This window comes from Callithrix jacchus, chromosome 13, assembly GCF_049354715.1.
Source record: "Callithrix jacchus isolate 240 chromosome 13, calJac240_pri, whole genome shotgun sequence".
NCBI lineage: Eukaryota > Metazoa > Chordata > Mammalia > Primates > Cebidae > Callithrix > Callithrix jacchus.
The window spans coordinates 60,697,423-60,715,299 of record NC_133514.1 but is presented as its reverse complement, the minus strand read 5'-3'; the positions used below and the strand labels follow the sequence as shown (position 1 = coordinate 60,715,299).

Here is a 17,877-nt window from a genome sequence, read left to right as displayed (position 1 = left end):
CTGGACTCTAAGTCCATGGAGGTGGTGGAGGAACGGCCGCGTCTTGTCCAAGGAGGAAATCCGATTCGAGCCCCCACTCCTCTCCCCGAGGGACTGATAAACATGTCCCTCGTTCACCCGGGAGGCTGGCACCCAGGCACGACGCAAGGACAGCCAGACTCGCCGACGGCGGCCGCGTCCCGAGGGGCAGAGTGCGCGCCTGTTGGAAGGTGGGAGGCGGAGTTGCTCAGCATCTGGGAAGAGACCAAAGGAATGAGTAATTGGAAAATCTGTAACATAGACCCTTCTCCCAAACCCTTTAGCTCTTCCAGCCGAAGCCCCCTGCCGAGAGGCGAAGGGACTGGAGACGGGGAGACGTGGTGGAGGGAGAGTCACGTTTCGGAGAGGGAAGTGAAATAAAGAGGGCGGCACCCGGGGGGACCTGTGCGTCATTGAGAGACCGAGGAGAAGCGCAGGGCGCGCGAGGCTGCAAAAGAAGTAGGAACGAGGAGCCGGAGGGGCCGGCCGCGGAGCGCGGGTGGGGGCGCCGCGGTGCACCCGAGTTTCCTGACTTCCCTGGAGGAGCTCCGGCCGCCGGCAGCCTCGTTCTTGGCCCCTGCTCCGACCCGCCGCGCTCCGAACCCTGGCAGGAGGGGCGCGCCCGCTGTGCGCAGAATGTGGCAGCCGACTTGGCCCCGGCCCCTCGCGCCCTGGAGGTGGGCGCTAGCGCTGCTCGCCCTGGGCGGCGTGGGGCTGTGCCGCGCCGGCCCGCAGCCCGGGTACCCCATGCGGCCCAGCGCCAGAAACAAGTAAGTGCGCGCCCCTCCGCTGGCCCCAAACCTCCTACCCCTCCCCGGCCGCCGCTGAGCCCCGGAGCTGCCCAGCCTGAGACGACAGCGGCCGCCGAAGGTCTCCCTTGGACTTCCCCGGGCGACCCCTTCTCCGGGTGACCGCGCGCTCCACGGCCGACGCCTCAGGCAGAGCTGAATCCGGGGGTGTGGGCACAGAGACTGTCCCTTAGACCCCGGTGATCCGAAAACGACGCCCAGGAATTCCAGGACCCCCTGGGACCGTGGGTGCTTTTCTTTCGCGTCTTGGTCGGGTCAAGGCGTGCGCTCTCCAGGCGCCCTCTGGCGTTGGCTCTGTGAAGCTCCCGCCTCCGCTGAGGGCGACTGGCTCCCCGACCCTCTCTGGGTCTGGGGCTGCAGTCCCCTCTCCCCTGGCCTCATTGTTCTCCGAGTTTACACGGTGCTCTTAACCCTCTCTCTCCTGCCTCCCAGGAACTGGTGCGCCTACATCGTGAACAAGAATGTGAGCTGCTCTGTGCTGGAGGGAAGTGAGAGTTTTATTCAGGCTCAGTACAACTGTGCCTGGAACCAGATGCCCTGTCCGTCCGCGCTGGTGTAAGTCCTGGAGCCAGGAAGCGAGGGGGAGGTGCGCCCGGGCCGGGGCGATGGGGGTGGGGTGGGGTTGTCGCGCTGGGCTCTAGTCCTCCAGTAAATCTCTTCCACATCCCCTGTAAACCCAGCAGCGGAAAAGCGCTCAGAGCGCTGCGCGGGGCACCGGCCACGCTGGGGTATTTAGGGAGCGTGTGCTGCCCGAGTGATCGGGGAGGATGCGCACGCCTGGGGAGTGTGGGGTCGCGGGGGCATAGGAGAGGATGAACAAAGCTCCCACTCCCACTTCTGTTTTTTTTTCTTTCAATCTTTGTTTCTAACATAAGGCAGCTGAATCTAATTAGATCCATATTGTGTGTTCTGGGGCACACAGAAGATTCCAAAATGTGTACTGCTAAAGACTTTTCAATGTAGGATTCGCTGAGAGGTTTGGCTAAGCAGTGTTCTAAAACAAGTGAGTTCTGTCCATATGTCCCCATACAACAGAATATTCCAGTGTCTTAGATGTCTAAGCTAAAACCTCAGGAACACTTTGTTGAACGCTGTGGTTCTCCAGCAACCCTCCCCGCAACTTAGGTTTGGAATTTCGCTAGAGATTGTGGGAGAGATGGCCATTAAAGACAGGGGGAAGAATTAATCATCTTTTTGCTTGTAAAGATTTCACCATCTTTAAAAAGCAACGCGATAAAATAAAGAACAAATGCTGTTAAATGCATGGCATTCAATTATCATCCGGCAAGTCTTTGGGGTTTTGTGTCAGTCTGATATCGGAAGATGGGCCGATGTGAATAAATGGCTGTTGAGGAACACATGATGGCTGAAATTAATTGTTTTTCACTAAGAATAAGTTGTTTGTCTTAGAGCACGGTTGACATTACAGCGGCGAATAGTCAGTAGGCGGATCTGTCTTTGGTAAAACCAAGGGACAGACTGGAACTTGTACTCCAGGAAACCTTATTCCAGAGAACAGTAAATGAGCCTGTAGTCCTGTGGGAAGTGGTTGCTGGATCCACCCCACGTGGGCTGCTGGAGGAGCTGCAAACAGGGTTCAGCTAATTCCTGCTGGGCAAAAACAACACAGAACAAACGGAAACTTAGAGAGGTCCCCACTTCCTAATATACAGTGAAAAACGCTGAAATTGAATGCCCAGCTAGGTTATCCCTTTGAGTTGGATACATTGTCAGAGAGATAAGGTATTGTCATCAGACCTTAATCTCTTAGTAAGATTGAGACATCATCATCTACGGCCAGCAGTGAGTGAACCCAGAACTAAGTAAGGTTTTTATACTGTGGGAGTGATATAACCTAAGTATTCAACACAGTTTGAATGCATTTCTTTAAAATTAGCATTGAGTTATTAATCAGGAATATTTTATTCATCTTATACAAGAATTGGCTGTTGTGGCTTGGTATAACTTTAAAACTTACTGGTGACAATTCGGAGGTAAATGAATTTTTCATTTTGGAAGGTAATGCATTTTTGTTTAAAAGATGGCTTGTTTTTATTTTCTCAAATTATTTTAGCTGCTTAGAATACCAAAGTATGATTAATTATTCTATTTGATCAAAACTCAGTGAAACTTTGTTGTCAGTGGGGGAGACTTGCCTCCAGATCAGCAGGTTAACGCAAGGCAGTGGGAATGTATTTTTGCCACCCAGTGAGTAGGACAACAGAATCATTATAATAAATGACGGACATTTCTGTTGTTTTATTAAACAAAGCCAAAATAAGTGACCTGGGTATTTTTCTTCAGTAATAACGATGTGAACAATTCACGTGCATTTTTACATTTTAAGTACTGCACTGTCAGTGTGAAGTTTAAGAAACAAAGACAGACTCCTTGAGTTGATGAACCTGAAAATCTTGACATTAGCTTCACAGTAAATTCAGTCTTGACCGTTTTCAGTTTCTTTAGGGATGGGACAGAATGGTTTGCCTTATTTTTCAACTGAGGAATGTTTCCTAAGGTTTCTTTTTTGGTTTTTGTTTGTCTGTTTGTTTTGTTTTGAGACAGTCTCACTCTGTCGCCAGGCTGGGATGTAGTGGCATGATCTCAGCTCACTGCAACCTCTGCCTCCCGGGTTCAAGTGATTCTCATTCCTCAGGCTCCCGAGTTGCTAGAACTACAGGTACATGCCGCGACACCCGGCTAATTTTTTTTTTTCTTTCTATTTTTAGTAGAAACAGAGTTTCACCATGTTGGCCAGGCTGGTCTCGAACTCTTGAGCCCAGGCAATCTGCCCACCTTGGCCTCCTAAAGTGCTAGGATTACAAGAGTGACCACCTCACCCAGCCCCTAAGTTTTGAGAATTAGTGGCTGAATGAAGATAAAGGAAGGAGCCTTCTTTTTATACTTAACAAGGAAGAATGGCTGTTTCAAATGGAATTGCTCAGTTTTCTCTGAGGAATCCAGAAGCCTGAGTCACCTCTCAATTTATTGTCAAGTCAGCTTTTTCATGATTTGTTCCTTAGAACCTGGGACCTGTGGAAGGGAAGCTGAAGTTCTTTATTATGGTGGTTGTTTTTAGAGACAAGGTCTCACTGTGTCACCCAGGCTGGGGTGAAGTAGCACAAAAATAGTTTATTGCAGCCTCTAACTCTTGAGCTCAAATGATCCTTCCACCTCAGCCTCCTGAGTAGCTGGGATTATAAGCACAAGTCACTGAATCCTGCTAATTTTTTACATTTTTGGGGGGGGGGGCTGGGATCTTACTATGTTGTCCAGGCTGGAAGAGAAGGTTCTTCAGAAACTCACCCTAGAGTGACTGAGGGGTAATTTGTGAGTTGGAAGTACAGGGCTGAAGCTTGGCCGAGATGCTGGAGATAGAAACGCATTTCTGCAGTTGAGAGTGACAGATAGGTCAGCACCACGGAGGCCTTGAGATGGTTGAGCAGAGCTGAGTTCTTAGGGACAGTGGAGGAGGAGGAGAAGGAAGAGCCAGGCAAGAAGAGAGAGTGAAGTAAAGACATTGGTGGAGGAAACCACATCTTAGAGACTCAGAGAAGTCCTGGAGGCTTCAGGCTCCAGAAAGGCCATGGGTTAGTGAGCAGGAAGCAATTGCTTCTGCAGAAAGAGACCATTCAGGTCAGTGGGGTGTAGCATTGTCATTTGTGTGAGATTGAAGGAGTCGTGAGGAAACTTAGTTACACAGAAAGTGGTATGTTGGGAAAAAGGCTCTGATGATTTAAAAAAAAAAAAGAAAGAAAGAAAGAAAGCTAGATGGTAGCCAAGCAGGTAAAGAATTACTTAGAGAGAGAGGGAGCTCTGGGCCAGGTGCGGTGGCTGATGCCTGTAATCCAACATTTTGGGAGGCTAAGGTGGGAGGATCACTTGAGTCCAAAAGGGAGGCTGAGATAGGATTGCTTGAGCCCAGGAGTTCGAGGCTGTAGTGAGCTATGATCATGTCACTGTGCTTCAGCCTAGGCGACCGAGTGAGACCCTGTCTCAAAACAGACAGACAGAGAGAGAGAGAGAGAGAGAGAGAGAGAGAGAGAGAATGAATGAGAGTGTCAGTCTTGCTTGGTCATGTTTGGATGGACGGCTGGTAGAAAACAGCGCAGTCTTTCTTGTCTTTATTGGACTTGGATTGTTTTTTTTCATGCGTTCACATTGTCCCATCACCTCCTGGTCAGCCTGATGGTTTTAGTATTGGGGGCACTGGGAGCTGTCTGGTCCACAGATAGGCTGCGTTGTTGGTAAAGAAATCCAAGGACCCCAGAGGCAAGGCAGGATTATTCTCTGAGTTCACTTTGCCTCCCTACTCAGGGCTGATGCTCTGTATGGCAGAGTTTTCTGACACCACACACTGACTCGGGCTTATCAGCATCTGGCCAACTCCCCCCACCGCCTCGTGGCCAGTGTTGTATCTTGGCAGAATTTTTCCTATTAGCTCTTTTTCTAAAAACGATCTTGGCAGTTGGGGAGGGTTCTGGGTGGGGCTGGCACACAGAGTCTGTGCTGCTGAGACAAAGCCCGCCCGGAATTTGCAGCAGGTGTTGACTTCTGTGGAGTTCGGAACACCTCTAATCCTACTCAGGTTCCGAGGGGAGCAGATGGTAGTTCAGTTGGAAGAAAAGTTGTCTCTTGGGAATAACCTCAGCCAGGGAATGCGGCTTTAAAAGAAAACGACACTGTGTGTGGTGGCCCATGCCTATAAGCCCAGCACTTTGGGATGCTGAGGCAAGAGGGTCGCTTGAGCTCAGGAGTTCACAACCAGCCTGATTAACATAGTGAGACCCTGTTTCTACAAAAAAAAAAATAGAAGAAATTAGCTGGGTGTGGTGGCACATGCCTGTAGTCCCAGCTACTGGAGAGGCTGAGGTGGGGGGATTGCTTGAGCCTGGGAGTTCAAGGCTGCAGAGACCCATGATTGCACCACGGCACTGCAGCCTGGGTGACAAGAGTCTAAAAGAACAACAAAACCTCAGAACGGAACATGTAAGGCCTGGGGCGGTGGGGGGATGGGGAATGAAGGCTAACATCTTCCAGAGCCAATTTTCTGTTTTCTACATCTCTAGGAACAGAATAACTTTCAGTTCAAAAGGTGTCTTTTGTGTATAGCTTTGGAGGAATTTTTTTTCTTTTAGCTTTTAAACAGAAGTTTTGCCATCAATTGGCTGTCAGGAGGCTTGTTCCTTGGCATTGAAGGTAACTTGGAGTCAGCTAAAGAAGACCGAGCTCGTGCCAGAGAGGCACAGCTGCTGCTATTTTGAGTTTCTTTCTTCGGGTTTCCATTCCTTATCGGCCTCTTAGGGTTGCTCCCCTAGAATCTCCAGACCTTCCTTTTAAGTTTCTTCTTTCTCTTGTTCCTATCTCTTCCTAGGTTCCCAGAGGAGGAGATGCTATGCTCACAGGGCCTTTGGCATTTCCAGAACATTTCTACACCATTACTTTATTCTTATCACAAGTTCAGCCAGGAGATTAGGTAGGGCGGAGACTGGGGTCTTGGAAAAAGAACATGCGTATGTTTGGGCTACAGTTTCTACTTTTGTCTTAGAAAACAGCGAATAGCCTTCAAATAGAGGTAATTGCCTTAACGAAAAACTGCTTGCTTTTTGTTAGAACTTGTTTTCATGAAGCCCCTTAATTGATCTTTCTCTGTTGATCTGTTTCAGCTACATTGGCACATGGTACTTGAGTTACATTCCTGAGGTAGCCAGAAAAGGGGAGGCAGGTGGGGATAGGCTGTAGAGAACGGCGAACGGGTGGGAGCTCCATCCAAGTGGAGTGGGTGGCTAACGTGCTCTGGAAGAGGAGATACAAGAGTTAGCTTGCAGCCCGAGATTGTCCACGACCAAGCTGTGTGACCCCAAGAAAGTCATTTAGCCCTTCTGAGGCACATTTTTCTCACATCTACATGACAGGGTTGTGGGGAGGAGGCTTAAGCTGCCGTTGACGTAACTTTCAAAAACTGTGCTGTCTGAAAGAATAAATTGGTGCCAATATCAGTGGAGAATTGAGGTTTCTCATTAAATGGAAGGATTCAGATGAGGCAGGCTTGGTGCTTGTGAGAGAGGCAGATATGAAATGTCCTCAAATTGTAATTGCTTTTTATGAAGAGAGACTAACTTGGTCCAGGAGATGAAGCTCAATAATTGTTCACACATTTTATACATATATATAATTTGGGTCTTGGTTTTTGATTTACTAGTGTGATAAAATAACTACATCCTAATGATAATCAACTTTGATATGTTCGTTTTGAAAGTAGTGTTGGAAGAGTTGTTGGGTTTCTTTTTTTGCATCCATAGCACTGGTTACTTTGAACAAATAAAAGCTTTCTGTAAAAAAAAATTGCACCGTCACACTAACGTAACACCTACCTAGCTGGCACATCTGGTGAGCACTCCGCAATTTTATTGTTTGTTGGTTTGAAATGTCGCTGCCTCATGGGGGGTCTTATCTTTGAAGACTTTGGGTCTGAAGTTGGTGCTTACTGACACGTCGGAGAAAGGCTAAAATACTCAAAATTCAAATCATTACCTTCAGTGAATTAAGGAAACAATGACACTGACATGCCTAAGATGAACTTTAAAAGATTAAATGAAGCTCAGCCAGGCACAGTGGTGCGTTCCTATAATTCCAGCTACTCGGGAGGCTGAGGCGGGAGGATCGCTTGAGTCCAGGAGTTTGAATCCACCCTGGGCAACATAGTGAGACCCCTCCCATCTCTAAAAAATAAAATAAAATTTTAATGTAAACAAATTCAGTGAAATTCTTAGAGATTGCATTGGAAGCTGAGCCAGAGTGCAGTTTCTTTGGGGGAATGCATGTAAGTGATTATGGTCAAAGTCAATGCTGCTGTGACCCATGGTATTTCTTGCTGGCTCTGCATGTGTCTCTGTGCCTGAGTAGGTCAGTAAAGAACGGTTAGCTAGATGTTGCATGTTGCTGTGAGCGGTGGTAAACTAGTGCCAGTCCCCAGGCCATCTATCACCAGCCACTAATGTGTTCCTTGAATTCTTTTAGAAAAAAAATCCTCTTCCTCATTGCATAATATTAAGATGTTATCTACACGTGCTGTGTGTACGTAATGAAGCAGTTGCCACATTCAGCAGTTACACAGAGCTTTGCATCCTGTTTTTAAAAACTCTAAAACGGGTAAACTACACCAGTGGTGAGATTCCTTCCAGTCTGCCGCACAAATGTTCTGATTTATTGTTGGCCACATGATTTTTTACTGCTCAGCGTTAACTGCTTCCATCCTTGATGAAGTAGATTTCTGGGCTTAAAAATAACAACAAACTACTTGATAACATGGTACAGCTGAGCATGACTTCTCCTTACAAAGAAATATTTTCCTGGGAGAATCGAGGGAGGAGCCCCATATTTCTCAACATGACGGCAGTTCACACTGAAGGAAAAATAATGACATGACTAAAACTACATGCGCCAATAAGTTTTCTTCTTTCCTTCCTGTTTTAAAGTGGTGATGGGTGCTGAAACAAAGTAGGAAGCGTTCACAGGAGCCAAATTCCTGGTTTGAACATGCTGTAAAAGCAAACTTTTCTGGGTGTGTCACTTAGAAGGACCCAGAAGGACTCAGCTGCCTTTTTTTTTTGTTCCACCTAAGAAAATATTAGGAGATGAGAGAATACGCCTAAGAATTACTGTCTGCAGCGTCAGCCTTTCAAGACAACGTATTTTATTATGCATTTGGTTAAAAGAAGTTTGGTTAAAGAAAAACAGTGCAGATGAAGCTTTTTAAGTGGATCATTTCAATGGAAGAATTTGCTGAGACTTTGCAGCTGTTCCCTGGTTTTCTCATCTCGGTGCACCTTTGTGATTACAGGGGTTCTGCCTAACGCATGGGCTTCATTAGGTTTTCTTTTACAGAGACTTACTCTGGGTCCATCATAAGAGGAGGCACAAGATGTTTCCCTCTTACTTGAAGTTGTTTCCCTCCATCTGCTCCACAGGGATGTTGTGAGAAAATGAGGTAAAGACCTAAAAATGTTTTCTAAACCATAGTGGTGACAATGCTACTTGTTTTTCTGCTAACTGAAGCTTTTCCACATATCTTGAAAATGGAGGAGGAAAGCTGGTGATTGCAACAGAACTTAGGGCGTGGGGTGAATTTCGAAATCCAGCCCTTTTCAGGGAGAACCTCTTTCCACTAAAGCGACTCCGGCTTGCGTTTAGCCTTTGAATAAAGGGGAGTGGGGCAGGGAAGCATGGTCAAGCCTTTCTTAATATTTCACACATTCCAGAACTTTGAGTCTGGCCTGCCGTGCTGACGGTGCTCAGACCTGGTTTATGTCAGGCATCTCCGACCTTGGAGATCTCGGGCAGCTTTGGCAGCTTTCAGCAGGAGGGGAAGCCTTCTGGTGTGTGGAAGCAAGGTCAGGGCCCCACTCTGCTACAATGGACCATGCACCCTTTCCCATCACAACATATTTCATCACCTCCTGGCCACTCTTGAGGTTTGTGAGTCATTCTGTTGCATTGCTGCTGAGAATAACTGGCAAGGCAAGGCACAGATCTTCTTCCCATGGACAGGGCAGATTGGGGTGGGGCAGGTGGGAAGCAGAAATGCCTCTGTTTCATGTCTAGAACCGAAGAGCAAAGCACTTTCTAGACACTCCTTGTCAGAATCATTACCGGAAAATGAGTAATCCCAATTAGGAAGAACTTCTTGTTGTGTTTTCTTTTTTTGTTTATTTTTTTAAAATTTCCGTAGGTTACTGGGGAGCTGATAGCATTTGGTTACATGAGTAAGTTCTTTAGTGGTGATTTGCGAGATTTTTGTGCACCCATCACTGGCGCAGTATACAGTGCACCCAATTTGTAGTCTTTTATTCCTCACCTGCTTCCCACCCTTTCCCCTGAGTCCCCAAAGTCCATTGTATCATTCTTATGCCTTTGTATCCACATAGTTTGGCTCCCACTTAGGAGTAAGAACATAATGATGTTTGGTGTTCCATTCATGAATTACTTCCCTGAGAATAATAGTCTCCAGTTCCATCCAGATTGCTGCAAATGCCATTAATTCATACCTTTTTATAAGTGAGAAGTATTCCATCATGTGTGTATATATATATACACACATATATATGTGTATACATGAGTGAGACTGTATCTCAAAATCATGTGTGTGTATATGTATATATATATATGAGTGAGACTCTATCTCAAAATAAATAAGAAACAAACTGTGGGGGGTGTGTATGTACCTATATATACACACACACACACATATATATACACATTCCATCATGTATATATATATTTTTTATATAAATATGTATATATACACATACATATTTATTATATATATGTATATATATACATATACATATTATATAAATATGTATGTGTATATAATATACATATATACACACACATACATGATGGAATGTGTGTGTATATATATGTGTGTGTGTATATATGTGTGTGTACATATACACACACACACACACACACACACACACCCTGCAGTTTGTTTCTTATTTATTTTGAGATAGAGACTCACTCTGTTGCCCAGGCTGCAGTGCAATGGCTTGATCTCGGCTCACTGCAACCTCCACCTCCTGGGTTCAAGCGATTCTCCCACCTCAGCCTGCCGAGTAGCTGGGATTTGATTAGAGGTGCCTGCCACCACACCTCAGCTAATTTTTGTAGTTTTACTTGAGTCGGAGTTTGACCATGTTGGCCAGGCTGATCTCGAACTCCTGACCTCAAGTGATCTACCTGCCTCAGCCTCCCAGAGTGCTGGGATTACAGGCGTAACCCACAGCACCCAGCCCTATAGCACAGTTTCTTTATCCACTTGTTGATTGATGGGCATTTGAGTTGGTTTCACATTTTTGCAATTGTGAATTGTGTTACTATAAACATGCATGTGCAAGTATCTTTTTCATGCAAGGACTTCTTTTTCTCTGGGTAGATATCCCAGTAGTGGGATTGCTGGATCAAATGGTAATTCTACTTTTAGTTCTTTAAGGAATCCCCACACTGTTTTCCATAGTGGTTGGACTAGTTTACATTTCCACCAGCAGAGTAGACGTGTTCCCTGTTTATAGCATCCATGCCAGCATCTACTATTTTTATTTTTTGATTATGGCCATTCTTGCAGGAGTAAGGTGGTATCGCACTGTGGTTTTGATTTGCATTTCCCTGATCATTAGTGATGTTGAACATTTTTTCATATGTTTTTTATTCATTTGTACGTCTTCTTTTGAGAATTGTCTGTGTCCTTAGCCTACTTTTTAATGGGATTGTTTTCTTCTTGCTAATTTGTTTGTGTTCGTTGTAGATTCTGGATATTAGTCCTTATATGTATAGTTTGTGAAGATTTTATCCCACTCTGTGGGTTGTCTGTTAACTCTGTTGACTGTTCCTTTTGCCATGAAAAAGCTCCTTAGTTTAATTAAGTCCCACCTATTTATCTTTGTTTTTGTAATATTTGCTTTTTGGTTCTTGGTCATGAAGTCTTTGCCTAAGCCAATGTCTAGAAGGGTTTTTCCACTGTTATCTTCTAATATTTTTATAGTTTCAGGTCTTAGATTTAAGTCCTTGATCCATCTTAAGTTGATTTTTGTATAAAGTGAGACATGAGGATCCAGTTTAATTCTTCTACATGTGACTTGCCAGCTATCTCAGCACCATTTGTTGAATAGGATGTCCTTTCCCCACTTTATATTTTTGCTTCCTTTGTTGAATACCAGTTGGCTGTAAGTATTTGGGTTTACATCTGGATTCTCTATTCTGTTCCATTGGTCTATGTGCCTATTTTTATACCAGTACCATGCTGTTTTGGTGATTATGGCCTTATAGTATAGGTTGAAGTCAGATAGTGTGATGCCTCCAGATTTGTTTCTTTTGCTTAGTTTTGCTTTGGCTATGTGGGCTCTTTTGGTTCCATATGAATTTTAGGATTTTTTTTTCTAGGTCTATGAAGAATGTTCGTGGTATTTTGATTGGAATTGCATTGAATTTGTAGATTGCTTTTGGCAGTATGGCTATTTTCACAATATTGATTCTACCCATTCATGAACATGGGATATGTTTCCATTTGTTTGTGTCATCTATGATTTCTTTCAGCAATGTTTTGTAGTTTTCCTTGTAGAGGTCTTTTACTTCCTTGATTAGGTATATTCCTAAGTATTTTATTTATTTATTTATTTTGCATCTATTGTAAAAGGGGTTGAGTTCTTGATTTGATTCTCAGCTTGGTCACTATTGGTGTATATCAGAGCTACTAATTTGTGTACATTAATTTTGTATCCTGAAACTTTGCTGAATTCGTCAGTTCCAGGAGCTTTTTGGAGGATTCTTTCGGGGTCTAGGTATACAATCATATCATCAGCAGACAGTGACAGTTTGACTTCCTTTTTACCAATTCCAATGCCCTTTATTTTTTTCTCTTCTCTGACTGCTCTGGCTTGGACTTCCAGTACAATGTTGAATAGAAATGGTGAAAGTGGGCATCCTCATCTTGTTCCAGTTCTCAAAGAGAATGCTTTCAGCTTTTCCCCATTCAGTATTATGTTGGCTGTAGGTTTGTCATACATGGTTTTTATTACATTGAGGTATGTCCCTTGTATGCCAATTTTGCTGAGGATTTTAATAATAAAGAAATGCTGGATTTTGTCACATGGTTTTTCTGCATCTATTGAGATGATCATGTGATTTTTGTTTTTAAATTCTGTTTATGTGATGTATCACATTTATTGACTTGTGTATGTTAAATTATCCCTGCATCCCTGGTATGAAACTATCTTGATATGGTGTTGGATTTGGTTAGCTAGTATTTTTTAAGGGTTTTTGCATCTATCTTCATCAGGGATATTGATCTGTAGTTTTCTTGTTTTGTTATGTCCTTTCCTGGGTTTGGTGTTGGGATGATACTGGCTTTATAGAATGATTTAGGGAGGATTCTCTCTTTCTCTGTCTTGTGGAATAGTGTCAACAGGATTGGTACCAATTCTTCTTAAATGTCTGGTAGGATTCAGCTGTGAATCCATCTGGTCCTGGTCTTATTTCTTGTTGTATTTTCAAAATGCTAATATACATCTGTGATGTTTTCTGTTATTTTATACAACATTGCAGTTTGAAGGAAGTTATTATTTTTTTAAAAATCCTGTTTGGCTTTCTTCCTCAATCATTGATCCAATACCTTTAAAAGAACAAAATAAATATTAGACCTGAGTTCTCAATAGGCAGAAACAATTGGTTGTGTGTCTGAAGAGTAATCTGATACATTTTTAAAAAAAACAGCTCTACTTAAACCTTCATTCTGAAACTCTGACAAAGACTTAATGATGCTGAATTTAGTTTCTGTGTAATTGAAATATATTATTGCATAGTCAGGAAAAGACTGGTACTGTGCTTTCACAGATTTGAAGAGATTTTAAAATACCTTAATGTAGAAATTACATAGTTTTTTTTAAAAAAGCTGAATTGAAGTATAATTTACATGAGTAAGCCACATATTTGAAGTTGTACAATTTAATATTTTGACATCTACACCCATGAAGCCAACATTACAATTAGCATATCCCTTGCTAATCCCTCCTTCCAGTTTCTCCCCACACACCCCCTCCCTGGGAACTGCTGATCTGCTTTCCCTCACTAGGGATAAGTTTGCATATTTTAAAGTTTTATGTAAATAGAGTCATGCAGGTTGTAGTCTCTTTTGGCTGGCTTCTTTCATTGAACAGAAAGATTTTGAGATTCATTTATGTTATAATATGTATCAATAGTTGACTTTTTATTTGAGATGCGATCTCACTACATTGCCCAGACTGGTCTTGAATTCCTGGGCTCAAGAGACCCTTCCAACTCAGCCTCCTGAGTGGCTAGGACTCCAGGTATGTGCCACTGCACCTAGCTGTAGTTGATTACTTTTTGTTGTTAGGTAGAGTCTTGTGTGTGTGTGTGTGTGTGTGTGTGTGTGTGTTTGTGTGTGTATACCATTATCTATATATAGTTGCTGAAGGCATGCTGAAATACAGAGTGAGAAAAATAACTTATATTGATAGTAAGGATACTTCTTGGAGTTTCTGAAGAACCACTGAGATGGTAGAGACATAACAGATATAGAAAACTAGATAAAATCATAATGGACCAGGTGTGGGGGCTCACACCTGTAATCTTCACACTTTGGGAGGCTGAGGTGGGAAGATCACATGGGCTCAGGAGTTAGAGACCAGCCTGGGTAACATGGAAAAACCCAGTCTCTACTAAAAATACAAAAATTAGCTGGGCATGGTGGTGCACACCTGTGGTCCCAGCTACTCAGGATGCTGAGATGGGAGGATTGCTTGGGCTGGGGAGGTTGAGGCTATAGTGAGTATGATCTTGCCACTGCACTCCAGCCTATGTGACAGACCCTGTCTCAAAATCAATAATTAAAAATAAAACCATCATGGAGTAAAAAACATTTTACATTTACAGCCCTTGAAAATGTTGGGTTAAGGATTCGTAATTAGCATAAGCTATTTTGAATTGGCAGGAAGCTCAATAGGCTTGAAATAAAACTTACTCTTTTAAGACTGTTTCATTAAACAAATATTTCTGTGTAAGGCCTACATGTGGCCCAGAACCAGTTTCTACAGGGATACAGCAAGGAAGTTTCTGTTGGCTTCTGGAAGTTCATATCTAGCAGGTGAATTGAAACATATGCCTAAATAATTACAACATAAAAGCTAGAAATGAGGATTGCAGTAAGAGAAACACAGAGTGCTGGGGGTGCTCAGAGGTGGAAGAAAATCATTTCCAGTCAGGAGGAATCTGAGAACTTGTTTGCAAATGGTGACGTCTTCGGGCTTTGAAGAAAGCTTCCAGTTGAATATATGCAGATGTGAAAGAAGGCCAAGGTCAATGTAAGTCAAAACGCACCAGCAGGGACCTAGAGGTGGGTGTCCACAGGGAGTCATAAATCAAGACGTGGGCAGGGTTGGTTCTCCTGAGGGCTTCAAGGGAAGGATCTGTTCCAGGCCTCTCTCCATATCTCGTAGATATCTGTCTTCTCCTCTTGTCTCTTCACATTGTCTGTCCTCTGTGTGTGCCTGTCTCTGTCTCCAGATTCCCCCACACCCCCTTTTTTTTCTTTAGCTACCCAGTTAACTAAATTTTTCCCATTTTCTAAGAACACCAGACCTACCTGATTAGGACCCACTCTAATGACCTTGTTTTAACTTGATCACCTCTATAAAGACTCTATCTCCAAATAAAGACACATTTTTCGATACTGGGGGTTAGGATGCCAATATATCTTTCTGCGGGGGGACACAATTCAGTCCATAACACTGTGGTTGGGAGTGTGGGCTTTATTATCCATGCAAAGGGGGTCATGAATGCTTTCATTAGGGACATCATCAAACTTGGGTTACCCCACATTTTATGGAGAATGGGATCTTGCTGTGTTCCCCAGGCTGGCCTTAAACTCCTGGGCTCAGGTGATCCTCCTGCCTCTGCCTCCCAAAGTATTGTGATTACAGACACAAGCCACCACACCTGGCAGGGACATCATCAGAGCTGTGCGCATATATATATATATTTTATTGCATTTTAGGTTCTGGGGTACATGTAAAGAACATTCAGGATTGTTGCATAGGTGCATACATGGCAGTGTAGTTTGCTGCCTCCACCCCCATCACCTATATCTGGCATTTCTCCTAATGTTATCCCTCCCCAACTCCCAACTTCCCAACTGTCCCTCCCCTAGTCCTCTCCCACAGACCCCAGTGTGTGATGCTCCCCTCCCTGTATCCATGTGTTCTCATCATTCACCACCCACCTATGAGTGAGAACATGTGGTGTTTGATTTTCTGTTCTTGTGTCAGTTTGCTGAGAATGATGGTTTCCAGGTTCATCCATGTCCCTACAAAGGACATGAACTCTTCATTTTTGATTGCTGCATAATATTCCACAGTGTATATGTGCCACATTTTCCCTTTCCAGTCTATCATCGATGGGCATTTGGGTTGGTTCCAAGTCTTTGCTATTGTAAACAGTGCTGCAGTGAGCATACGTGTGCGTGTGTCCTTATAGTAGAATGATTTAGAATCCTCTGGATATATACCCAGTAATGGGATTGCTGGGTCAAATGGAATTTCTATTTCTAGGTCCTTGAGGAATCACCACACTGTCTTCCACAAGGGTTGAACTAATTTACACTCCTACCAGCAGTGTAAAAGTGTTCTATTTCTCCACATCCTCTCCAGCATCTGTTGTCTCCAGATTTTTTAATGATTGCCATTCTAACTGGCATGAGATGGTATCTCAATGTGGTTTTGACTTGCATTTCTCTAATGATCAGTAATGATGAGCATTTTTCATATGTTTTTGGCCTCATGTATGTCTTCTTTTGTAAAGTGTCTGTTCATATCCTTTGCCCACTTTTGAATGGGTTGGTTTGTTTTTTCTTGTAAACCTACTTTAGTTCTTTGTAGATTTTGGATATAAGTCCTTTGTCAGATGGGTAGATTGCAAAAATTTTTTCCCATTCTGTTGGTTGCTGGTTCACTCTAATGATTGTTTCTTTTGCTGTGCAGAAGCTCTGGAGTTTAATTAGATCCCATTTATCTATTTTGGCTTTTGTTGCCATTGTTTTTGGTGTTTTAGTCATGAAGTGCTTGCCTATGCCTATGTCCTGAATGGTTTTGCCTAGGGTTTCTTCTAAGGTTTTTATGGTATTAGGTCTTATGTTTAAGTCTTTAATCCATCTGGAGTTAATTTTAGTGTAAGGTGTCAGGATGGGGTCCAGTTTCTGCTTTTGGCACATGACTAGCCAGTTTTCCCAACACCATGTATTAAACAGGGAATCCTTTCCTCATTGCTTGTTTTAGTGAGGTTTGTCAAAGATCAGATGGTTGCAGATGTGTGGCATTGCCTCCGAGTCCTCTGTTCTGTTCCTTGGTCTATATCCCTGTTTTGGTACCAGTACCATGCTGTTTTGATTACTGTAGCCTTGTAGTATAGTTTGAAGTCAGGTAGCATGATGCCTCCAGTTTTGTTCTTTTTGCTTAGGATTGACTTGACTATGCAGGCTCTCTTTTGGTTCCATATGAAGTTTAAGGTAGATTTTTCCAGTTCTGTGAAGAAGGTCATTTGTACCTTGATGGGGATAGCATTGAATCTATAAATTACTTTGGGCAGTATGGCCATTTTCATGATATTGATTCTTCCTAATCATGAGCATGGATGTTTCTCCATCTGTTTGTGTCCTCTCTTATTTTGTTGAGCAGTGGTTTGTAGTTCTCCTTGAAGAGGTCCTTTACATTCTTTGTTAGTTGTATTCCTAGGTATTTTATTCTCTTTGTAGCAATTGTGAATGGCAGTCTGTTCTTGATTTGGCTCTCTTTAAGTCTGTTATTGGTGTATAGGAAGACTTGTGATTTCTGCACATTTATTTTGCATCCTGGGACTTTGCTGAAGTTGCTTATCAGTTTAAAGAGATTTTGGGCTGAGATTATAGGGTCTTGTAAATATACAATCATGTTGTCTGCAAATAGAGACAATTAGACTTCCTCCTTTCCTAAGTAAATACCCTTTATTTCTTTTTCTTGCCTGATTGCTCTGGCTAGAACTTCTAATACTATGTTGAATAGGAGTGGTGAGAGAGGGCATCCTTGTCTAGTGCCAGATTTCAAAGGGAATTCAGTATGATATTGGCTGTGGGATTGTCATAAATAGCTTTTATTATTTTGAGATATGTTCTGTCAATACCTAGTTTATTGAGAGCTTTTAGCATAAAGGGCTGTTGAATTTTATTGAAGGCCTTCTCTGCATCTATTGAGAAAATCAGGTGGTTTTGTCTTTGGTCCTATTTATGTGGTGAATTATGTTTATAGACTTGCATATATTCAACCAGCCTTGCATCCCAGGACGAAGCCTACTTGATCGTGATGGATAAGCTTTTTGATGTGCTGTTGCAATCAGTTTGCCAGTATTTTATTGAAGATTTTTGCATCTATGTTCATCATGGCTATTGGCCTCAAGTTATCTTTTCTTGTTGAGTCTCTGCCGGGTGTTGGTATCAGGATGACGTTGG

At 43.3% G+C, this 17,877-nt stretch overlaps 1 protein-coding gene across 1 annotated transcript in view; it reads left to right on the top strand.

Annotated features, from left to right (window-relative positions):
* Window positions 1–468: 468 nt before the first annotated feature.
* Window positions 469–17,877, top strand: part of EMILIN2 (elastin microfibril interfacer 2) — a 62,095-nt gene continuing 44,686 nt past the window's right edge. Inside the window, exons 1-2 of the mRNA XM_008979567.6 lie at window positions 469–788; window positions 1,260–1,382. Of these exons, the coding sequence (XP_008977815.4) occupies window positions 655–788; window positions 1,260–1,382 (257 nt within the window). The 5' untranslated portion in view covers window positions 469–654. The remainder of the gene's footprint in view (window positions 789–1,259; window positions 1,383–17,877) is intronic.